This window comes from Leguminivora glycinivorella, chromosome 15, assembly GCF_023078275.1.
Source record: "Leguminivora glycinivorella isolate SPB_JAAS2020 chromosome 15, LegGlyc_1.1, whole genome shotgun sequence".
NCBI classification, from domain to species: Eukaryota; Metazoa; Arthropoda; class Insecta; order Lepidoptera; family Tortricidae; genus Leguminivora; species Leguminivora glycinivorella.
In genome coordinates, this window is record NC_062985.1 from 20,762,765 (window position 1) to 20,788,422 (window position 25,658).

The 25,658-nt window shown below is 38.7% G+C and overlaps 1 protein-coding gene across 1 annotated transcript; it reads right to left on the reverse strand.

The window, feature by feature from the left end:
* Positions 1-5,011: 5,011 nt before the first annotated feature.
* LOC125234262 lies at positions 5,012-17,555 on the reverse strand. Its single transcript, XM_048140474.1, has 9 exons — positions 17,516-17,555; positions 17,326-17,387; positions 16,750-17,086; positions 16,062-16,478; positions 13,165-13,262; positions 8,165-8,331; positions 6,711-7,035; positions 6,266-6,277; positions 5,012-5,247 (listed from the first exon to the last, which is right to left on the reverse strand). Exons 2-9 carry the CDS (start codon positions 17,378-17,380, stop codon positions 5,039-5,041), a joined length of 1,620 nt encoding a protein of 539 aa, XP_047996431.1. The 5' UTR covers positions 17,381-17,387; positions 17,516-17,555; the 3' UTR covers positions 5,012-5,038.
* Between the last annotated feature and the right edge of the window lie 8,103 nt (positions 17,556-25,658).

Here is a 25,658-nt window from a genome sequence, read left to right on the forward strand (position 1 = left end):
CTTACCGGGATTCGAACCCGGGACCGCGGCGTAGCAGGCAGGGTCACTACCGACTGCGCCAGACTGGTCGCCACATTTGGCCTATGAAAGATAAGGGTTTTGATAGAATCCCACCTTGCTCTCCACTAGCGGGTTGTCTTTATAAAATAGAGTCAATAGTATGAAAAAAATTCGCGCTCGCTTCGCTCGAGTTTATTATTTCCATCGAATAAATATCTTTGAAATGGTAGACAGAATGCATTTTTTACTTACATACTCTTAGTCAAAATTTCGCGTTTGCTACGCTCACGTGTAGGTACAATGAACACGATATCCCCTATCAGCCCCAGGGCCATATACCTATTAACTATTAATGCGTGTATGAGGAGGTTAATAGGAAAGAAGGAAAAAGTTGGACTATCTACCTACAGAGAGTCTACATAATTTTTAAGAAAAAAAAACCGTCGCCTTTCGGGTTCTGGTGAAAGTTACTTGCGAATATTGGATTATGTAGAAATGTGAAGGTATTTTTTAAAACTGCTTTTAATGCTTTAATTATTAGATGGCAACACAAATGAATATACGTATAACGTTAAGATTTGAGGAGTTTCCTCAATTCCTCATGAATCCGATTATATTATAAGAAATCGAAGCTTGACAAACTTTGACTTGAAAACTCAATTATGCTTAACAAACATAACTAAATAAATGTCACTGTTCTGAACTTAAATACATGCTTTTCTTACAAAAATACCAAAGTCACTTATCCACTTGACAGTCCAGCCCGCGCGACCATATTCCGGTCAACCGTCCGGGTTTTTAAGCGACGCGCGCAGCGCGCTGCGAATTCACAACTTTTTACAAAAACGTCTGTATCTTCTAAACTACACAAGGTATAGTTAAAAAAAAAATACTTCGGTATAAATGAACGTACAGTACTTGAAATAAAATTATAGTGATAGTAAAATATGTATGATCATATACTATAAATCAAGGTTAAACTTATGTAATCGAAAAAAAAATGAAGAAATTTTTTTTTGACTATTACTTAAATTACAGGAAATTTTGAGCGATGCCCCCTTTTTTTTATTACGTATTAGAGAAATATACTATTTTACCTTTATAATGATACCACAACCAACACATACAGTTCTCATGAAGATATCCAAAAAAAATTAAACAAATTCAAAATCAAACACAAACACGCGGAGTTTGACAAGGCACTGCCGAATTTATTTTTTCATTCATTAAGTAACGAGCGTACACTGCCATCTATACTTTTTGTAGCAAACTATGTAGTTAGGCTACGTTATTGTATCAAGAGAATAAGTAAATAATGCCGCAATATTTCGCTAGATGTCACTTTAATCAACTGTGTCTCCATCCCCTCTTTTGGATAGTAAGGTATCGTAGGACTGTATACCGGAATTTTTTTTTGGATACTATGCTATCGTAGGACTGTCAAGTGGTTATGAGTGTGCCGTTCAGATTTGAGGAGTACGGTTCTGACTATCATCAGCAGTTCCACTGCACCAAATGTCACTGTTCTAGACGTAAGCGCATGCTGTTCTTATAAAAATGGCAAAGTCACTATAATCGTGCCGTTTAGATTTGAGGAGTTTGGTTCTTGCCATCATCAGCAGTTTCACTGCACCAAATGTCACTGTTCTGGACGAAAGTGCATGCTGTTCTTATAAAAATACCAAAGTCACTATAAGCGTGCCGTTCAGATTTGAGGAATTCGGTTCTGACCATCATCAGCAATTCCACTGCACCAAATGTCACTGTTCTGGACGAAAGTGCATGCTGTTCTTATAAAAATACCAAAGTCACTATAAGCGTGCCGTTCAGATTTGAAGAGTTCCGTTCTGGCCATCATCAGCAGTTCCACTGCACCAAATGTCACTGTTCCGTACCTAAATGCATGCTGTTCCTTTAAAAACACAAAAATCACCATATGTATGCCTTTCAGATTCGAGGAGTTCCCTCGATTTCTCCAGGATTCCAGCATCAGAACTGAGTTCTGAGAAAAATGGGACCAATCTGTATGCATATACATTCAATCAAATAAAAAATTTTCAAAATCGGTCCAGTAACGACGGAGATATCGAGGAACAAACATTAAAAAAAAAATAAAAAAAAAAAACATACAGACGACTTGATAACCGTCCTTCTTGAGAGATATGAGGCGACGGTTAAAAAAAATGAGATCCCATCAAAAACAAAACTTGTAAAAACACCAAGTCTCGCAACTCAGTACTTCTGGCGTAAAAACAGTTGAGATCCCTTTAATACCAAGTCGGTTAATTTATTCAGTCCCTACATAAAGGACCTTCTGCCGTAAGTTATTACGTAGTTTACCCATAGCAGACAGCTTACCTAATAATATCTTAATAACGACCATATCAGTATTAAATATATTTCATGTTTTAAAGAAAATGGACTGACTTGGCAATCGCATGACACAATTTTATCAACGGTGTAAATTGCGATTGCCAAGTCAGTCCATTTTCTTATTTCACTAAACTCATGATATATGAAGACTGAGTAAAAGCTTACGAAGGGTAGACTTTAGCCTGACTTAAGACTAAAGGTATTACTAATACCCAGTTAAGAAATAATCATTTCATTTTAACTGAAATTTATCTTAATCATGTATTATGTACTAGCTTTTACCCGCGGCTTCGCCCGCGTAATAAAAGTATTCATTAAGATTTTCATTTGGATCCGTAGGGACCGTAGGTTTCTCTGTAGGTATATTTATCTGCGATTATTTCGATTGCACATAATACTTTTGCTTGCAATGATTGTAGAAATATTACACATCGACCACAGCGTAGGTAATTCTATATACGCTGGGGAAACCTTTATAAACATCCCACATAGCCCGTATTTCGACACTATGATCGGTGGGTAAAAAGTACTTTTTTCTATTATCCCTTACAATTTTTTACATTTTGCTTATACTTATCGCAAACGTAATCTTCAAGCAAGCAAACAACGATCGTCTTAGAGCACATTGATTGTAAGAGACCGCCGACCGATTATCCGTATCCCTCTAACGATACCCATATTATCCGTATCCGTATCGCTAACGCTATCGCTAACGCTATCGCTAACGCTATCGCTATCGCTATCCCTATCGCTATCCCTATCGCTATCCCTATCGCTTTCCCTATCGCTATCCCTATCGCTATCCCTATCCCTATCCCTTATCAAGATGTTTAATGATATAACACTTTAAGTTCTCGCGCTTTGTACACATATTTAAAGCCACATACAGGTCGAACGCGATTAATTAACATTATTTTTACCTTTTTTTCCCAACGTTTCGGCCAGGTTGCACTGGCCGTGGTCGCGGAAGACTGACGTCCCAGCAAAATGTCACCGGAGATGTAAACAACACAAAACTACCCGATATTAATTTATATAAATGTTCGGGGTAGACAAATAAATATAATCTACCCGCTTTTAGTTAATGTTTATTTCCCACCATGTTTATTTTAAAGGTAAAAATAATGTAAATTAATCGCGTTCGACCTGTATGTGACTTTAAATATATGTTTAATGATTTCTTATCAAGTGCTAAAATATAAAGTTTCATGGTTTTATCATTTAAAATTAAGAAATCCCATACAAACTTTCAACCTCTTTTTCAACCCCTTCATCCCTTTTTTTCGAAATAAAAAGTAGCCTATGTTCTGTCTCAGGGTCTAAAGATTGTCTGTTCCAAATTTCATCAAAATCGGTTGCGTGGTTTAAGCGGGAAAGCGTAACAGACAGACAGACAGAGTTACTTTCGCATTTATAATATTATATAGTAGTATATAGTAGTATAGTATATAGTAGTATATAGTAGTATAGTAGTATAGTATATAGTATATATAGTATGGACTAGTATGGATATGGATATGGATAGTATGGATGGATGGATAGTATGGATTAGTATGGATGGATTCATAATGTTACTGTACTCTATCCATTTTAAGTAAACTTAAGAACTAGTTTGATTATGTAAGAAGAATTAAGAATGATTTAAGATGCAGTATTCCGAGACAAATTTGAGAGTTTCTTTAAGTGAATCATTATATTCTTACTGTCTATAATTTGTCTTTAAAAATGCTTAGTAATCTTATTTGCCTGAACTCATTATATATGAAGACAGAGTAAAAACTCTAAAAACTTACGAACGGCAGACTTTAGCATGACTTAAGACAAAAGATTTACTAATACCCAGTTCAAAAATACTCATTTCATTTACTGTACTATATCCATTTTAAATAAAAGTAAAAACTAATTTGAAAGTATTAGAAAATTATTAATGTCTGTTTTCTTTTTACTAGAGTGAATTGTGTCAATTTTAATTGATTAGTTGGTAGCAATGGTAGAGTAATCTTAATCTTTAATAAAAGTACATTTTCAGGTCCCAAAAACACACCGGCGTAAAGACTATATTTTAGAAGAATACACAATGTTTACTAAAAAGACATTTTTTCTAGAAACCTATTAAATAAGTAAGAGTTATTTGTTATACAAGGGAGCAAAGTTGTATTTGGTTCGAGAATAGAATCCTGAACTTGCGAGTTTTTTAACACACGAGAAGTAAAATACATTTGCACCCGAGTGTAACACAAAACTTTTCCCCTCACTATAGCGAGGAAACTACAACGCAAAAAATGCATTTATCACTGCTTCTAGTAGTTCCACAGGTGGTAAATCATCTTTATTGCTAGATTAACCTACTTTTATCAATTTTAAAGAATAAATAAGCAAATAAAGTAACCCCAAATTTATTATTTGTTATTTTAAAGCAGTTAATTTGACTTTATTCAAGGTCAAATTACTTTACCCACTAGTGGATAAAATGCGTTTTTACCCGCTGATATTAAAGGACAAAACACGAGTTTCCGAGCTAGTGAGGGGGAAAAATATCGTATGCAACGTTGTTTAAGTCAAAAAATACTCCTAAATAGTCTCAAATTGTTGCATATATAATACTATTTCGTAGCGTTCTTTATTAAAACAACAAAGCCAGTATTAGATGAGTGTGTGTAATAGTCTAGTTGTCGATGTAGAGGTTGTGCGGGTACTCGACGTAGGGCCCGTCCTCGGCCGACCACTCCTCGTTGTTGATCTTGAACCTCTCTTTGCGCTTCAGGTGCCGGCTCTCCATGGTCATCGTGCGGTTCAATACCTCCTCCGTGTCAGTCGGGAAGTCGTTCCACACGCGTCCCGACTGGCAGGACCCCAGGTTCATCACCGATAATTCTGAACACAAGATATAGGAAGGAATAAAATCGGGGTGTTTTGCCTTTTCACAGAAAAATTTTTGGTCGAATTTCATTTGTCAACCAACATTTCGCCGACGTTTCACTTCGACAACTAACGGTTCTAAGCAACTTTACTTGACAACTTTTCAATTGGTAGAATCATTGTTATTTTGTAGCAGATTATTATTATTCCTCCATAATTTTAGGAGGATAAGTCTCCTATTTATCAAATCTTTAACTTGGTCAAACAACTCTTGGACGAATAACGTTCCGTTAATGCAACAGTCCCCTTTTCATACTTAAGGCAAGTTACAATAAGATACCTACACATACCTACATATTTTGGTTGGAAATATAAAATAAAAACATAAGTATCTAAAAATTTGTAACCGAAATCTCATAAGTGATAGAGTCCAGTTAGGTACGACGACGAGCGAAGCGAGGAGGTGCGTGTTAGGGTCCCCCCACATCTGGCGTCTCGCGAGCGTAGCGTCGAGCCAACTGTATGAAAAAAGACGCTACGCTCCCGAGACGCCAGATGTGGGGGGACCCTTAACCGACCGTGAACAAACCGGAACCAACATTTGACTTTAATAAAAAAAAACACAAGTATTATAAAAATGTAGGTCTTAACGTAATGTTTGTTAAAACATTCAACAACATGAAAGTTTACATAAAAAATTACATCATAAAACACAGGCCAAATGTTAAGTTGGTAACTGTGAAGTTGTCAAATAAAACAAACCAATTTCATAAGTTGCGTGATGGGAAACGAAAATTCGGCGGATTAAAATTCTGCGAAACGTGAGTTGGGAAGTGATAATTGGCCACACAATTTTCAATAAAATAAAAAAAAAGGACCGTATTTCAATACTTGCGTTCCCACGACCTTGGATCAAAAATAAAACCAGACTAAAACCAGGTTGAAGCGGGTCCGGTCGACGCGACGCCACAACCACACGCGACTCGTCTCTATAATCTCTGGATTCGAAACGTAAGTAGACGTATGTACTAACCGAATGGTAAATCTGAAAAAAAAAGAATGACTGTAGTTGCAGTTTGCTTATCTTAAACTCAAATGTGCGGGGTGTATTTCAAAATATATTATTTTATCTAATGAATGGTTTTTAATAAATACTAACAACGTAAAAACAAATTAAACTGAAGTACATGGGTGTTTTTACAAAATTTAAAATTTGGGGTTAGGTTATACTTCGACAGCAAAATAATTATCTATATTCTCGATCCTCAAACCCACAACGGGCTCAAATTCTCAGCATCCGAGAAGCTTATGGCGACACCAGGAGGAACCTGTGCTTTTGCGTAGTGTCAGGCTGGCCAGACCCCAGCAGCCCGACCCGGCTAACACAGCACGCACATTGGCCTCTTTTACCGAGGCTAAGCGCGATCTACATTACAAAGTCAAAGATCTATATTACGATCCTCTTGGTGGGCACCCACCGTAGATTACGATGTTAAGCCACCGCTTGTAGAGGTTGGAGACGTCGATGTAGATAGGGCTCCAGGGCTTAGGCGCCGTATACTCGATGAAGACAACTCGCTCGTCTCCAGAGAGCGCGTCGGGCCTGCGGGCCTGTGACATGAGGATCCAGCCGGTCTTTACGTCCCACACTATCGTGTACTCCTTCCACCAACCCCCCCAGTATTCCAGTCCGTAACGGTTTACGGCCGCCGCCACCGATTCCCCGTTGTAATGCAAATGGGTCTCCACTGGCGGTCTCCAGAGAAGCTCCCACCAAAACCGTAGCCAGGTGTTGATCTTAAACTGGAACGAGACCAAACTATTTATTTAGGAGACAAACAAGCAGACAGGTAGACTAATGGCAAGCGATCACTGCCGCCCAAAGACACCTGAAACATCCAGCGGGCGCAGAAGAGTTGAAAGTGCGTTACCGCGGTTGCAGGTATACACTCTTTTCTTGAAAATTTCAAGGTCCTCCTACCAACTTAGTGTGTTTTTTCACATTATCCGATCCGATATCGGATGTGGGACCGATATCCCATACATTACAGGCGCCATCTTGGATTTTTTTCTATTGAAATCCTTCCGATATCCGATATCGGATCGGATAATGTGAAAACGGCCTTACAATCATCATTGTAAAAGTGGCAACACTGTAGTCGTCGTCTCTTTCAAATCGATATAATTACGTGAGAATACGGGTTGACTCTAGGTGTTGGCACTTTTTAGGGTACCGTAGTCAACTAGGAACCTTTATAGTTTCGCCATGTCTGTCTGTCCGTCCGTCCATCCGCGGATAATCTCAGCGACGGTTAGGACTAGAAAGCTGAAATTTGGTACTAATATTAAAACAACTCGGTAAGTAGTCGTAAAATGGAACGCAAACTTTTTACGCACTAGTGCATAAAAACCAACTTCTCGCACGCTAAACAGCCAAAAAATGAGCTCTTTTTGAGCAACTGTATTAAAAAAATGTTTTATTAGGGTACCCCCCTACACACTATACCCAGTAAGTGTTATCGGACCCACTTTACCGCGAGCGGGAACTATTACCCAGTAAGTGTTCTTGGAAGTGCTGTAGGGCCAGGAGTCGTAGAAGCCTACGTGCCCCGTATTGGCCACTCGGGTCAAACCCGAATTCACCGCGAGCGGGAACTTTTACCCAGAAAGTGTTCTTCGAAGTGCTGTAGGGCCAGGGTACGTATTCAAATGGCACAAACGCTCACGAAACGAAACGATCGTAGATATCTGATCTATTTCTATTTCTCTTGCGTATTGGCGCGTCAGAGCCAGACTATCTTTCGCGGCGTTTCGTTTTCGTTTCGCGTCATAGAAATGCCATTCGGCTACGGGGCTAGGAGTCGTAGAGGCGTATGTGCCCCGGATGGCCACTCGGGTCGAGCCCGACTTTACCGCGAGCGGGAACTATTACCCAGTAATTGTGTTTGGAAGTGTGGAAGGGCCAGGAGTCGTAGAGGCGTATGTGGGCATCTTCCTCGCCATGGATGGCTACGCGGGTCCAGCCCGACGTCACAGCGAACGGGAACTCCCCGAACTCGTGATTGTAGTAGTTGTAAGATTCCCTATTCGGCTGGATGGCTGCAACATAGCAAACCCTATTTAGCTTTTTTTAATGTATTGAGAAAGTCTTATAAATTATAAAACATAGTACTTATGTTACTAAGCTAAAAGCTAGAATATATTATTTAGTTACGGTGTCCTGCCGTTTCGCCAAAAAACGTTTCGTCAAATTTCATTTCCCAATAACCATATCGCAATAGTTTCATTTCCCAAAGTATTGTTTGGCAAAGGTATGTTTCGCAATGAATTTGTTTGGTCAAATTATCATTTGGCACAATTTTACTTAGTCAAATTTTATTTAGACAAAACTTTATTTCGCAAACGTTTTTAATGGCAAAACTTATATCCCAAAAACATGTTTGGTCAAAATTTCACATCGCAAATTTCGAAAATATTTAGGCATTTGCATTTTCATTTCTACGGGATTAATTTAATTTACCGAAGATTTTTTTGCCAAATTTAACTTGAAATTGTCAAATGATAATTTCAGTTTTATTCCCAAGGCTTCAGTTGGACAAGAAAAGTTTGCTCAACTTTATTTTTGTCAAATTAATTACTGGACAAAATTATTTTGTCAACTATTTTTTTGTCAAAAAATGTTTCTACAAATTACACCATGCAAAACCACGTTTGACAATAAATATTACAAGGCATAAATGTAATGTAATAATTTTATTAGTATTGTAACAGAAAACTCGTGTGCGACAGGGTCAGTTTAGGTGCGACGACGAGCGAAGCGAGGAGGAGCGTGTTAGGTTGACAGTGAGCAAACCGGAAATTGCTTTTTTACGTAATTAAAAATTAATAGAACATAATGGTTTTGAAAACATAAGGTTTCTTTTTAATAAAATGTATCCGGACATGTAAGTGAAAATGTCATCCTTGACATTTTCAGCAGGAGGAAAAAAAGTACGACATACACATTATTTCACACAAATCTTGGACAAAAAGTATAAAATCCAGAAACAAATTTCTAGTGCGCCATTTAATTACAATACAATATATTGGGAAATGAAAATTTTGCCTAACAATACCTTTGACTAAATAATATTTGGTAAAATGAAATTTGACCAAGTTAATATTTTGGGAAACAAATACTTGCCAAAAAAAGTTTTGCTAAATATCAATTTGCGATAAGTTGTTTTGCCAAACGTTTATTTGGGAAATGATAATTTGGGAATAAGGACTGTATCGTTAAGTATAAGGACAAAACAAACCTCGTCTAAATGTTGACATGTGCATAATTTTGTATTATTATGTTCCGAGAGTATGATCTGAAGGTATTGGTAAGCACTATTTGATATAAGAAGGTCTGATATTTTTTTTTATTTTAGGGACTTTATGGTATTTTCATTAAGGTCTAGCAAATAAATTTCGGACAACCCCTATCTGGCTTAATTTGAGAATATTTCAATGACTCTTTGTACGATTTAAACAAACAAAGGTTAATATGCTGCCAAAATATATTCTTTAAGAGTCCTCTTCATGGTTTTCCAATTGGGTACTTGTAGAATAAATGCGGTGAATTTATATAAATTAATAAAACACAATTTTGAGCAACGTTCCGGATTGCCGTAAATTTTTGATGCGAGCAGGATGAGAGAAACAGATAAAAAAATTATCCATAGGCCAAAGTCTAATTGACATTCATGGTGTTTGAACAGTGCCTAAACCAGATCAATATAAACAGTGTATGATAGTCAAATTCGACATCAAAGTCGGAGTTAGAGTAAGCACCATGCCACATTCTCTAAATGGCCGCCATACACAGATCCTGAACTTTATTTTTTTTTTAATAACAGTGGCTAGACTATGTCCAGATATTCTGCTTTGTGGATCATGTGTCGTTGAGGTTCGCACCGTACAATTTTTTTTCGCAATCGTATCGTCTTTTACGCACTTTGTAAATTTTCTAGTAGCATTTGTCCGGAATCGTAATTGGTACTCGGGAGGATTAAGTCAATACTGTCTAAACCATATGCTTTACGTCGAGCTTCTAGGACAAAATGTGTACCTTATTATGTGCCTTATTAAGCCCATGTCTTGTTATAAGAAAAAAATCTAATAGCAAATAAATACGGCTACTCAAAGTTGTCTTCATACTTAACGATACAGATAGTTTGGGATGTGAAACTTTGGGAAACGTTTTTTGGCGAATCGTCAGTAAACCTTTAGTTACCTATACTTATATTTAAAAATTTCCCCCACGGCGTCGCTCGCGTTAAATGCTAAAACTGCGGAATGCTCCATAAAAACTTCCAACCCCATTTTAGGAAAGTGGGGAGTTAGAAAGAGACTTACTGACGATTCGCCGAAAAACGTTTCCCAAAGTTTCACATCCCAAAAACTATTATTCCCAAATTATCATTTCCCAAATAAACGTTTGGCAAAACAACTTATCGCAAATTGACATTTAGCAAAACTTTTTTTGGCAAGTATTTGTTTCTCAAAATTTTTACTTGGTCAAATTTCATTTTACCAAATATTATTTAGTCAAAGGTATTGTATATGGTTAGCTAAGACAGAGTATTGCGGTTAGTAGGAACGATGTTGAACCTTAGGTTACCTTCAATCAATTCTAATACTGAAAGACAATTTTTAAACTTATTGCATTACATGTGTCTAATAAAATTTCAATGAAATGGGTTGTAAATCTAATACTAAAAAAATCAATATTTAATAAGAGAGGGTATAAAAGATAAAAAAAATAATAACAAGAAAAAAAAGATTTCCACTGCCGAGGATCGAACCCACGACGTCAGGTCAGGAGCGCGCCCATCGTCTTACGCTACTATAACTGAGCTATTTAAGCGATAGAAAAGCCTGACAAGTTTTTATTTGACCCTGAAACAGTGTCGCTACAAACCGCTTTCATATGGCAATAATGTGCCGACGTCATATGTAATGGGGACAGCGTGTACTGGTTACCCATTAATATTTATAGAAAATTAAAACATGGTTTTAGAGAATCAAAATTTAATAAGCAAGGTTTTAAGACTCGCTACTTCTTTTCACATAGCCTAAAATCCATGAATCTTGTGCCTTAATCGAAGTTGTCAAGGTTTATTTTCTTTTTGCGTGGGGCCTTGTTCTGTACTGGTGGCAATTATGGAACGGCTTCATTATTTCTATAAATATTTTCCACGGCAGAGCTACAGACACCATCAATAAGAACAAAAAATATACCTGAGCTAAATCGAAACCAACTAATCAATACAGTAGAACCGCACTATAAACCGTCAGTACCGGACATGTCAACAACCGATCTCGGAACATTGTTATCGAAATGCTGTGAAATCCATCATCCTTTTTTGTTGTACGTTATTTATCACGTTCAGTATAGTTGTTTTCACTTTTTTTTATATTATTTTGGGCATATTTGCGATGAAATCGTTAGAAATTTTAAAATATTTACTTCTAGTTTACATCACTGACATTCGATGACTTTCGATGACGGGTGTCAAAAAAATCCTTGCCAGTAAAAGAAATTAGTTCAGCTGAAAATCCGCAACGCGGCGAGGGTCAAATAAAAACTTGTCAGGCTATAAAGGTGGCGAAATATATTATTATACCGCGATGTAATGAAAATACGAATGAATAACTAACTTTTGAAATAATGCAGAAAATGATATCGTCAATAGTAGAGTTTGTAGGTAAATGAAAAATATGAAAATACTTCTTTCAGTACAGGTTTTAGCGCTTCTTGGCGTGCATTTAAAGGTGGATTATTTTTTATTCTTCTTTATTTTGATCTTAACGAAAAGTCTGTTCCAATTTTTTTGCTAATATAATTTTTGCCCTGAATGTTATTCCGAGCTAGTAAAATATTGAACTTCCGTTTTGTTTTTAGGGTGGTTTCAGTAGAAATAGTGTTTCAACACATAATGTAGATACAAAACAACCATAACTTCACTTGTCCTTTTATTGCTTGTGTTATAACTAATTTAATTACTCCGCTTTTTGCTACTACGAAGTATCATTCACAAAAATAGGTGGTTTCTTAATGTGTTATAAAAGGTCATAAATTAAAGTAGTCGAATTTAAAACAAAAGTCCTGATACCATTTTCGCCTGATTTTTAGTGAATTAAAATAATCTTTTTTTTATTATATTATACGTTTCTTGTCACAAATTTTGGTGGCTTAACTAAAAAAACTATACTAAATTACCAAACTTAATTTATGGTGACATAAAAAGTACTGTTATAGAATTAAGTTATTTTCCCAGTAGACCGGATAGCTCTTGGGGTATTTATGAAAAACTGTAAAATTACAGTTTTCATGGATACTATATTTTATGCATTTTGAGAAAGTGAAGTTTTGGTTTTAAGTTAATTCGATTTTTAGACATTTTGGGAATGCGGCAATTTGAGAACTAGGTAGGTTTAAGTCAAAGTTTTAGACATTGTGAAACTAATCTGTTTTGGCATTGCGACGTTTTAGGAATATGGAATTATGAAATTTGATTGTCATCATCTTCCTTGCATTATCCCGGCATTAGCCACGGCTCATGGGAGCCTGGGGTCCGCTTTGACAACAAATCCCAAGATTTGGCGTAGGCACTAGTTTTTATGAAATCGACTGCCATCTTCCAACCTTCCAACTCGAAGGGTAAACTAGACCTTATTGGAATTAGTCTGGTTTCCTTACGATGTTTTCCTTCACCAAGCGACTGGCAAATATCAAATGGCATTTCGCACATAAATTCCGAAAAAGTCATTGATGCGAGCCGAGGTTGCCTTTGGCTAGTCTGTGGCCAAGAGTAAGCCCATTTATTAAAAAAAAAAAGGTTCGAACCCGCGACCTTCGGAAAGAAAGTCGCAGGTACATTACGTTTATTTAGCGACACGTACCCGCGATGCCCTTGACGCAGTTATTCTTCTCCATCACGCACGCATGCATCTCTTGAAACACCTCCCCGCTGTTGTCCACGGTGCATACCAGGCCCATCCTTTTAGGGGTATAGACAGGTATTAGAGGTATAGGACATTCTTACGCAGATTGACTGAGTCCCACGGTAACCTCAAGAAGGCTTGTATTTTGGGTACTCAGACAACGATATATATGTATAATATACAAATACTTATATACATAGAAAACATCCAAATAGTCCTTACACCCTGGCGGGTGCTGCCTCTGCGTGTGTACCATGATACGGGCAAGGGCAGCATCCGCTCGGTGTACCTCTTACGCGTTGGCTTCGGCCCCGCGCACTCCTCCCAAGGGTCCGGAACACCATTGTTCCGTGATGGGAAAAACTTCAAACTTCAAACTTTTTATTTTGCAAGAATACACGTAAATACAATACATACATAGAAAACATCCATGACTCAGGAACTAATATCTGTGCTCATCACACAAATACCCTTACCGGGATTCGAACCCGGGACCGCGGCTTAGCAGGCAGGGTACGAGACACTTTAATCATCAATCATCTTCCTTTCGTTACTGCATTCACCACTGCTCATGGGTGCTGCTAGGGTTCGCTTTGACAACTAATTCTCTTGGCGTAGGCACACATTTTACGGACGTTGATTAATATATTTATGAAATATTTGATGGAATCTATTTAATAAGCACTGATAATGCAATATATTCAAAAATAAAACATATTTTTCATTATTTTTCTGGGCTCCTTTAGGATTCTTTCAAAGTGCTTATGAACTCATCATCCTCCTTGCATTATCCCGGTATTTCCCACGGCTCATGTGAGCCTGGGGTCCGCTTTGACAACTAATCCCAATATTTGGCGTAAGCACTAGTTTTCACTAAGGCGACTGCCATCTGACCTTCCGATCCGAAGGGTAACTAGGCCTTATTGGAATTAGTCCGGTTTCCTCACGATGTTTTCCTTCACCGAAAAGCGACTGGCAAATATCAAATGACATTTCGCACTTAAGTCCAGAAAAACTCATTGGTATGAGCCGGGTTCGAACCCGAGATCTCCAGATCTTCAGAGAAGAAAGAAAGAGAAATTAGCAAGTTGCAACACTGTAGTATCATACCTTTCAAATCAATGAGAAGGCACACTGCCATTTTATCCCGCCAGGCGGCGCCTGTGCAAATGTCTAGGCATGTCACTGTCATTCATACGTGAGAGACAGAGAAAAATATCTTCTTCTCGCTCTCACGTATGAAATTCTTTATCTGTGCAATGGACTAATAAAGTGGCGCCATCTGTCATACTCTTTAAGTGTGCCTCCTCATTAAGAAAACGGGACGACACTATACTGTGCTGACTTTTTGACGTGACAACGTCTAATAACTCGTTACTACGGGCTGCATGCACGAAAAAGTTAACGTTATTGTTAGTCCGTTGCTTCTGGAAAGTTATATATGAAAATGTTGGCATAATTAATGGAAGATTTTTTTTGATTGGGATATGTACATTACAGGCCGAAGTTATTTTTCATCAACCCTCCCCATCCCTCCCCCCTCTGCGTCACCCCTCTTCCCCCCCTTAAATAGCCGAAAATGCGGTTTTTCGCGATTTCTGACAAAACCGTTGTAGATACAGAAAAAACGTGTAGGAAAAAAGTAATCCTTGATAAATTTACTACAAATCGTTCATTGACACTTTGGTTCTAGCACTTATAGGTTTCGCGTGATCCATCACGAAAGTTGGTCCTTTACTGCAATTTTCTTTAGTGAATGTTAAGTTTTCTCCCAAATTGCTTACGAAATCTGTTTGATATTACTAAAATATTATAAACTGAAAATGAATTTCAGGGGGAAAAATCACTACCATGGGTGGGACTTGAACTCACGGCTACTGGATTGATACTCCAGGGCTCTACCAACAGCTACCAAAAGCTCATCCCCAGTCATAGATACACTATATAGATCAATGGTACTCCTAGCGACTACTACCGTGAAAATATTACGTCTTAAATAGTTACTGGAATTCCAAGACATATTGGAAATTCCACCCATGGTAGTGATTTTTCCCCCTTAATTTTATTTTAGTCATGAGTTACAATATTTTAGTTACATCAAACAAATTTCGACGATTTCGTATGCATTTTGGGCGAAAACTTCACATTCACTAAAGAAGATTGCAGCAAAGGACCAACTTTCGTGACGGATCACGCGTAAACTATAAGTGCTAGAACCAAAGTGTTAATGAATGATTTGTAGTTAATTTATTAAGGATTACTTCGTTCCTACGCGCTTTTTCTGTATCTTCAACAGTTTTGTCAGAAATCGAGAAAAACCGCATTTTCGGCACTTTAAGGGAGGGTAGAGGGGTGACGCAGAGGCGGGAGGAGTGGGGAGGGTTGATGAAAAATAACTTCGGTCTATAACGTACATATTTCAATTTAAAAAACCTTCCATTAATTATGCCGTAATTTTAGCTAATTTCCCCCTGCTATGTCCAGTTCCGCAAGCGACAGCGCGGCACGAACGAGAGAGAGGCATGATCGGCTCGAGCGATCGGCTCAGTTCGGTTCGTGTTGCATCTATCTCCTTTTTACTCGCACAAAAGATACACGTGAACCGCTTTGCGTCAAATGTTTATAAAATGAAGTGAAATGTTATTGTGATTTTCATGTGTCTTAAATACAACAATTGCGGCAATACAGGTAAGTAATTCTTGCATTTAAAAATCTCATTGTTTAATCTATACTAAGTACTGTAATGTTTGACGTTGTCACGTCAAACTACCGTCTGTAAACCGACTTTACAGACAACCAATTTTTAATTTGAACTCTTTGGCATAGTATGAGCCTCCGCTCACTCACTAACTCACTCTCTAGCACTGGCAGAGCAGACGTTGCAGGACTTGGTGAGTTGGATCCAGCTTTCGACGACGCCATTGGGGAGGTCTCCGGCGAATACACCTAAGTCGCATTTCGGGCCCATGTTGGGCGCGCACTTGGCCTTCTTGGGGCGCGCGCGAACATCCTCGTTCACGAGCACGCCTGCCCCGAGCTGGTCGTCGATCCGCCCGAGCGTCTTGGCGCCGCCGCCCCAGGTGCCAGTCCCGTTGCCCATTCCCATGCCGTAGTCGAAGTCCTCGTGGCTGGACTCCTGATTGATCTTCTGCTTAGACTCGGGACGGTCCGTCGCAAAGTTGTACCCGTACCAGTACGGTCTGTAGCCCGCGTTTGGCCCGTCTTTCACTTCGTCGATGTAGCCCTTCTTGCCCATCGATTGTGGCATGTCACTGCAACACGGAAACACCTCAGAGTAGAAAATACCTCAAGTAGGCAGGATTCTATCACTAATCTACAGTGATCGGGGATTTGGATGCCACACTGCGGGATGTCAAGTAGAAATAGTGATATAAAAGACATGATGGCTGAGTGCAAAGATGCAAAGTGTCCGTAAACGACGTCAAATATAGGGCAAAGCAAGCTATGAATCCCACCACTGTGGGATTCATAGCTTGTAAGAGAGAGAGAGAGAGAGAGAGGGAGAGAGAGAGAGAGTATTACCTGAACATCTTCTTCATGAAGGCTTCGAAGTCGGAGTCGTCTTTTCTCCGGGCATCCGACCGGCGGCCGGCGCGCGGCCCTCGGCGGGAACCCGTGCCCCTCCGCGGCAGTCCGCCAAGGTTCCTCAAGTGCACTCCCACGAACAGAACTCCTGAAAACCGAGGCCTCTTTCTATGCCGCTCAAGTCTCGAATGAGGCCTCCTTACAGGCAGGTCCGCATGCGACCAGCCCCTCAGCTCAAGGCTGCTAAGCCGCCGCGGGCTCGAAGTATTCCTTCCAGATTCGAGTTCCAATCCCGGCTGTTTCAATACCCTTAATGAATCTATCGATGGTATCGCTGCAATATTTATTACATTATTACTCGTATTGAAATAGTTATCTTTTATCAAGTTAATGTTGTGTCAAGTAGAAATGCTGCTTGGCCTTTCGAAACCGGGCTCTACGCGGCGCTACGACATTTTCGCTACATACGGGGAAACCCATGTAATCGGCTACGCTTCTACGAGCGGTGTGCCCGACTGTCGGGTTCTTGGTAGCGAAAGTGTTAAATATCTATGTCGAACAAGAGTTACTTACATATCCCATTAACGACTATACACCAAAATAAAATATTATTGATGGTTGTAGTCATGGCATTCCTGGAACCAATAAGAAAGCATAATTATAATAATATAAGTACCTAAATGTATGCAATTTGCTAGCGTCTACGCCGATCGAAACTATGAAAACTATATTATCCTAAGGGTTTGTGCTTTTGGCTACGTACCCAGAGTCGAATCGTGTTATCCCTTCCGATGCACCACGAACTCGAATGCGAGATCTTGCACCGGAGTCAGTCAACCCTAATGCAAGGCACAATATCGACCTTTACTTTTTTTAAATTATAAGTATAGGAACTGATCGGCGATTGACCCCTGTCACACCTGATGTAGTGTTGCGAATTTAAGCTTCGAAGCGTAAATCTTCAAAAAAGGAGTGTACAAGTTGCTAATGGGTCGGCAACGCGCATATGACACCCCTTGAGTTGCAGGCGTCCATAGGTTACGGTGACCGCTTTCCATCAGGCGGACCGTATACCTGTTTGCCACCGACGTGGTATTAAAAAAAATTGACATTGGCCAAATTGTCAAAACTGAGGTTTAAAAGTTTTAAGCCTGTGTCGAGAGATGACAGTCTATGCACTGTGATTACATATTTTACTTTGACAGTAACTCTCTATAATACTCGACCCTGTTGGTAAAATGAATTGATGGAATCAGTCGTTGTCCTTACTTTGCGGTAATCCATTTTAGTAAAAATAAAGAAGATTAATTTGCTAATCCGCGAATAGAATCTACGTTTTATTCGCGGATTAGCAAAAAAGGTTTTGATTAAGTAGGTAGGATTTTGATTTTCAAAGTATCATTAGTCAACCCAACGTCATCGGCGAGAGCAAGACTTCTCGTCTGCGATGGCTCGGCCATGTGGAGAGGATGGGAGAGGATCGTGTGGCCAAAAGAGCTCACCTGTGGCGATCTACTGAAAAACGGCCGATCGGAAGACCCAGACCGATGGATCGATGAGGTCCAGAAAGACCTGTGTGACCTTCAAGTAACTGAGTGGCATCAGATCGCACAGGATAGGAGCGAATGGCGGAATATTGTGTCGGAGGCCAAGAAGTACTTCGGGTCGCTGAGCCATCGCAGTAAGTAAGTAAGTAGTAGTAGTAAGTATTAGTTAAGTTGCATTGACTACCATCTTTTAGTTGAGCAAACTGGAATTCGTCGATCGCGTATGCAACCAGTTCTCTTCTTATTCTATAATGCAAAGAAGCATTCGCCTGGATCTTGCGTTTACTGCGATGATTCTACGGTTACGGTGCTAGTTACGTGATGACCAAGTCTTAACGACTAAAGACAACAATGATAGCTTGATTAAATTAGTACAAGCCGCTTTAAAACAGGGTATCACGTACATCCCTTCGTTAAGGAAGCTTGCACCCTTGATCGTGGCTTCCTCAGGGTGGGGGGTCGTATTATTACGGTCGGGATATTATTGTCGAAGCAAAGTAGATTTACTAAGCTCTTGGTCGAATATTTTCATAAGATATATTTACACACGAATTTACAAAATATTCTTAAACAGAGATATTGGATCTTATCGGCTCGTAGCCTTATCCGATCAATTCATGGAAAGTGCAAGAACTGCTTTAAATGTAAGCCAACTCTTCTTCAGCTTAAAATAGGTGACTTTCCATCAATTCGACTGTAGCCAAATAAAGTGTTCGAGCGTGTAGAGTGTAAACCTAGCTGGACCTTTCTACATAAAGGAAACTTTACGGCGCAACGGTCTCGACGCGGCATCTCGGTGCTATTACTTCGACTGTGGAACGAATTTCACAGCAACTAGCAAACATCTTGCCGATGTTTAAAAATTTACGTCTGACAAGGGCAACCAAAAGGATATTTTGAACGACTGCGCTCAGCGCTGGATAGATTGGCAGTTCAATCCTCCTAGTGCTTCTCATGTGGGCGGTTTATGGGAGAGCTACGTGCGCATTGCGAAGTATCATCTCGTGCGAGCTCTGCAAGCTGTCGGCGACAAAGCCTTACCGTTTGAGAAACTCACGACCATTTTCTGTAAGATTGAAGCCATTATGAACTCACGGCCATTATGCACACTACCGGTTAGTGATGATCCTCGTGAATTTAATGTCTTAACGCCTGGACTGGACACTTCCTGTTAGGCAAGAATGTTACAGTGGTACCAGAATATGATTTGCAGTCTGTACCTGTAAATCAGACCATTCTACGAGACCTGTAGACCATTATTCAAGAAACTAGGTATTTTTCTAGGTATATTGGGTCTAGCGCGGCTACTGACCTGCTAATAAAAATGATACATGTCAAATACTTCAAACAAACATCAGTGTCACAAAATAAATGCGAGAGACAGCCAAAATATTTTTCCACTGACTATAGCGAGGAAAGTACAACGCAAAAAACGCGTTTATCACTGTTTCCAGTAGTTCCACAGGTGGTAAAACATTTTCATCACTAAATTAACCCACTTTTATCAATTTTAAAGCAGAAAATTTGCCTCTACTCAAGGTCAAATTATTTTATCCACGATAAAATACGTTTTTACCCGCTGGTATTAAAGGATAAAACACGTGTTAGCGTGTTAGCGTGAGCAGTGAGGGGGAAAATATTTATCTTTATTGAATTTAATTAATATGTAAATAAATAGTAAAGTTACCTTTTTTTTAACCTTTATTAATAATAACACTTAAATAAAAATTTGGTACAATAAATATTATAAACTAGGCATTAAAAAATACTCTAAAACTAAAAATCTAAGTCTAAAGACCCTGAGGCATAGTGCCCAAGATGCTGGCAGCATTTCCTCGCTGAATCGCAATACTTATACGTTGAGCGAGGAAGCTGCCAGCTCTTTTGTCCCCCGTAGTCTCAGTCAGCCGCTTTGCCAAGTCCTTGTATAAAATCTGGGTGCCCGGGCCCCACGAACCGAAGGAAGGACAAGCAGAGGCCTCTGCCAAGAGCATCCGTCAAAGCATCAGGTAAGCCTACTAGTTTTATATAATCTACTAGCTTTTACCCGCGGCTTCGCCCGCGTAATAAAAGTATTCTTATTGAAACGTTTACAAAAAATAAGATTTTCATTTGGATCCGTAGGTTTCTTTGTAGGTACATCTGTCCGCGATTATTTCGATTAAGGTAAAGCGGGGCAATTCTCGACTGGGGGGCCATTGTAACTGATCTATTTTCTGTACGGTCAGCCAAGAAAGTGGTTTACCACTTTTCGACTCTATTGATCGAAAAGTGGTAAACCACTTTTTTGGCTGACTGTACCTACCTTACACATATTACTATTGTTTTAAAATAAATTCTTGCAATGATTGTAGAATTGTTACACAGCGACCACAGCGTAGGTAGTAGGTACGAATATGTATGTATTTTACCTATATAAATATTTATACTGGGGAAACTTCATACAACCCACATAGCCAGTATCTCAACGCTTATGGTCGGTAGGGTAAAAAGTACTTCCTTGCATTATCGCTTACAATTTTTTCCATTTTGCTTATACTTATTGCAAACGTAAACATATAAAAGGCAAGCAAACAACGATCTTCTTACAGCACATTGAATGTAATATTAGTTATTACGGATGCAGGATACTCGCCGATGCCTACTTATTAATCCCTTCCCACTGAGCCACCTGCATTTTACACTGCCTAGATATCGATTGCCGACCGATTATTCCGACCCCAATCCCTATTCTTATCCCCGTCCCTATCTCTATCCTTGTCCCCGTCCCCGTCCCGTCCCTCCCCTATCCCTATCCCCGTCCCCGTCCCCTATTTCTATCCCTATCCCTATCCCTATCCCTATCCCTATCCCTATCCCTATCCCTATCCCTATCCCTATCCCTATCCCTATCCCTATCCCTATCCCTATCCCTAACCCTATCCCTATCCCTATCCCTATCCCTATCCCTAACCCTATCCCTAACCCTATCCCGTTCCTGTCCCTGTCCCTGTCCCTGTCCCTGTCCTTGCCCCTGTCAAATTATCATGCTAGGAGGTGAACTTTGAAAAAGTGCTCTCTTAGTGCTCCTCTAAGGAACTTCCGTGTCAATTTAAAATCTCTTGAAACAGAAGTAAAGATAAAAACTATACCTATACTCATGGCTATTTTGGATATTTTAACCCCATTGCACAACAACAGGGGAGAAAATTTCTTTTCCACCTCATTAGATTTTAAAATCCTTGTATTTATCGTGATCAGCGACCCGATAAACCATAAAAACGATACCCATATTGTGTTTTTGACTTTACCCCCTTTGCACCCCTTTAGGGGTCAAATTTTGAAAAAACCTGAAACATGTATTTAGTCATATGTCTTTAGGAATCCTCCTGTGAAGTTTCGAATAAAATAGTCAAACTAATCTTGTTTCCCCATACAAACTTTGAACCCCCATTTCACCCTTTTAAGAGGAGATTTTTTTAAAATCCTTTCTTAGTGCTCCTCTACGCCATAAATAAGGAACCTATGTGCCAACTTTGAAATCTCTAGGACCAGCGGTTTCGGCTGTGTGTTGATATATTATGTCAGTTAGTCAGTCAGTCAGTTTCTTCTGTTATATATTTTTTGATATTTAAACCCCATTGCACTACAACAGGGGAGAAGGTATTTCACTTCCGCCTCGTTAGATTTTAAAAACGTTGTATTTATCGTGATCAGTGACCCAATAAACCGTAAAAACGATACCCATATTAGTTTTTTGACTTTATCACCCCCTTCTCACTCTTTTAGGGGTTAAATTTTCAAAAAACCTGAAACACGTCTTTAGTCATATGTTTTTAGGATCCCTCCTGTGAAGTTTCGAATAAAACAGTGAAACTAACATTGTTTCCCCATACAAACTTTGAACCCCCATTTGACCCCCTTAGGAGGCGAATTTTGAAAAATCCTTTCTTAGTGCTCTTCTACACTATATAAGGAACCTACATCCCAAATTTGACATCTCTAGGACCAGCGGTTTCGGCTGTGCGTTGATATATCAGTCAGTCAGTCAATATCTTCTTTTATATATTTTTTGATATTTAAACCCCATTGCACCACAACAGGGGAGAAGTTATTTCACTTCCGCCTCGTTAGATTTTAAAAACGTTGTATTTATCGTGATCAGCGACCCGATAAACCATAAAAACGATACCTATATTGATTTTTAGACTTTATCACCCCCTTTTCACCCTTTTAGGGGTTAAATTTTCAAAAAACCTGAAACACGTATTCAGTCATATGTCTTAAGGAATCTTCCTGTGAAGTTTCGAATAAAATAGTCAAACTAATCTTGTTTCCTCATACAAACTTTGAACCCCCATTTGACCCCCTTAGGAGGTGAATTTTGGAAAATCCTTTCTTAGTGCTCCTCTATACTATATAAGGAACCTACGTGCCAAATTTGAAATCTCTAGGACCAGCGGTTTCGGCTGTGCGTTGATATGTCAGTCAGTCAGTCAGTCAGTCAGCTTCTTCTTTTATATATTTAGACTAGTCAGAAGGAAAAGTGCCTACATTATGGGTATTAGAATATATAATAAAATTCCAGCATATTTAAAAACCCTTACTTATACGGATTTCAAAAACAAACTGTATAAGTTATTGTATGATTGTTGCTTTTATTCCCTAGACGATTTCTTTAGGTTTAAGTTTTAATGTTAGATTTGGTATCAACTGTTATTTGGCATAAATGACAGCAGTCAATGTCAAACCTGTGTTTGTGCACGAAAAGGTAGCTCAGGACTTCTGTTTCTTGCATGAACACAATCGAATTTCACATGCCGAATGGCAGAATATAGTATATATTGTTTGTTTATTGTTTATTTATTCAACCAACTTACATTTACAGCATAGTGCTAAACATGAAAGTTATAGGTCATAATATCACTAATTAAAATTAATTCAATACAATATATTTTTATGCCATTCGGCGTCGAGACCCTTGGCCCGTGGGGCCCTGGCGCTCTGAGTCTCTTCAAGGACCTGTCGAAGAGACTAAGAGACGCCACCGGAGACCGAAGAGCTGGCAGCTTCCTCGCTCAGCGTATTAGCTTTACAATCCAGCGAGGAAATGCTGCCAGCGTCTTCGGTACTATGCCACAGGGGCCGTTTTTAGATTTACGCTAACACGTGTTTTATCCTTTAATACCAGCGGGTAAAAACGTATTTTATCGTGGATAAAATAATTTGACCTTGAATAGAGGCAAAATTTCTGCTTTAAAATTGATAAAAGTGGGTTAATTTGCATTGTGAATTTAACAAGTTCGACTTGTTGCGGTTTATCCGTTTGAATCAGCCAAACGTATGTTTAAAACAATATGTGTCAGGTTGTTTTTATATAATCGACTTGTTGATTCAAATATATTGCCGATTCAAATGACAAGTAGCTTGTTGTTTGAACCAAAGAGCACGTAGGCGCTATTTTAACCTAAAAACTTGTTGAACGAACATGAAAACTGGTTGTATTTTCTCTCAGTGTAATATTTAATTAATACTGTATTGTGGTAGGCGTGTGAATTGACTCGAGATAACGAGAAGCTGTGGCCAGAAATCTCGACTCCGTGTGCGAAAACAAGTCCAATGTCGGATCATAGAGGGGAGTATTGTTGATCAGATTTAAGGCCACGTACAAGGGAGAATTGCTCAAGTTGTTTTCGGCATTGGCGACCAGGAATAGCGGCCGTTTGCGTGGACGGAGGGTACCTCTTATATGTGCATGCCCTGTACCTGTATCTTATATGTATGTTCCACCACTCATTCATTTATTCATTCATTCATATGCTGTGCAGTAGTACAGCTATAAGCAGTTATTATTTCTCCGTTATTTTTTATTACAGTCCATTTAAATCTCTGCTGGCTTTAAGCCACACATTTATTACCAGAAAACAATATTACATCCTAAGTTACAAGTATACGAAAACGATACCAAACCTGTCACGTAAGGTACACTGAGAGAAATTTGCATTGTGAATTTAACAAGCTCGACTTGTTGCGGTTTATCCGTTTGAATCAGCCAAACGTATGTTTAAAACAATATGTGTCAGGTTGTTTTTATAAAATCGACTTGTTGATTCAAATATATTGCCGATTCAAATGACAAGCAGCTTGTTGTTTGAACCAAAGAGCACGTAGGCGCTATTTTAACCAAAAAACTTGTTGAACGAACATGAAAACTGGTTGTATTTTCTCTCAGTGTAATATCGTCATATTGCAACTAATTCATCACTACAATTTCATATTCAAAAGATACAAACCATGATCCAAATCCACAGCGCCCGCTTAGAACGTTACAACGAATCAACAGTTAATCCTAACAATAGTTATTTGTTTTAAGAACAATCACTGTACAATTATGTTTTTATTAATAAATTATTTGTATTTTGTATTTGTTATTTGTTTCACAAGGGGGCAAGTTGTTGTTTAACTGCACTTGCCAATATTGATATCCGAGCAAGCGAAAGATTCCAATAGTGGAATTATTGAGCGTTCCGAGGGCTTAAAGGCACGAAGGTAACAAACTTTGCCACTGAGTGAAATACAAAACTTTTCACCACACCAACACGAACAAAATAGGTACTGACTTGATAACATCAAATTAAATCAAATCCATCAATTTATTCAATATTTATGATAAAAAATCATCATTTACTGGTAAATTATACCAGCCAGCTTAAGACATCAAGTTAAAATTTGTATGAAATTACTTTGCACTCTTGTGGTTAAAAATACAATTTTGCTACCTGTTTTCGAATAGCAAAGAGAGCCATTACCAGTTGGTGTGGTGAAAGTTATATTATGTATGGCTAAACCGCCCTCAATAATCACTCAAGGTGAAAACCGCATCAAAATCCGTTCAGTAGTTTTTGAGTTTGTCACGAACACACACACACACACACACACTCACACACACACACACAGACGCAGACGCATAGACAGACTCGGCGGGTAACTTTGTATTAGATAAATGTACCAAAATTATATAAATCCAGCTCTTAGCCTTATGTTTTAAACATAAGTGGTATAAAATGCGAATATTAACAGTAATTTATGAATTGTACCTGCGCCTCCTAGTTGTAATTTAGTTTTAAGGAATACTTGCTGTGCCCTAACAGGGCTCATGTGTGAACCTACCTTATTGTTACACCTGTTTTTACCACATGATATGCAATAAATTATGAATTATGAATTAATTATGAATTATGAATTATTACAAGGTTCATGTATTAATACTTACAGTCAGTCCAAATGCAGAGAACCAATTGCAATGATTTCAGTGTACAATAACATTTTATTACGAAATACAAAATTTATTTTATTTTATTGTAGATGTTAGGTTTATTG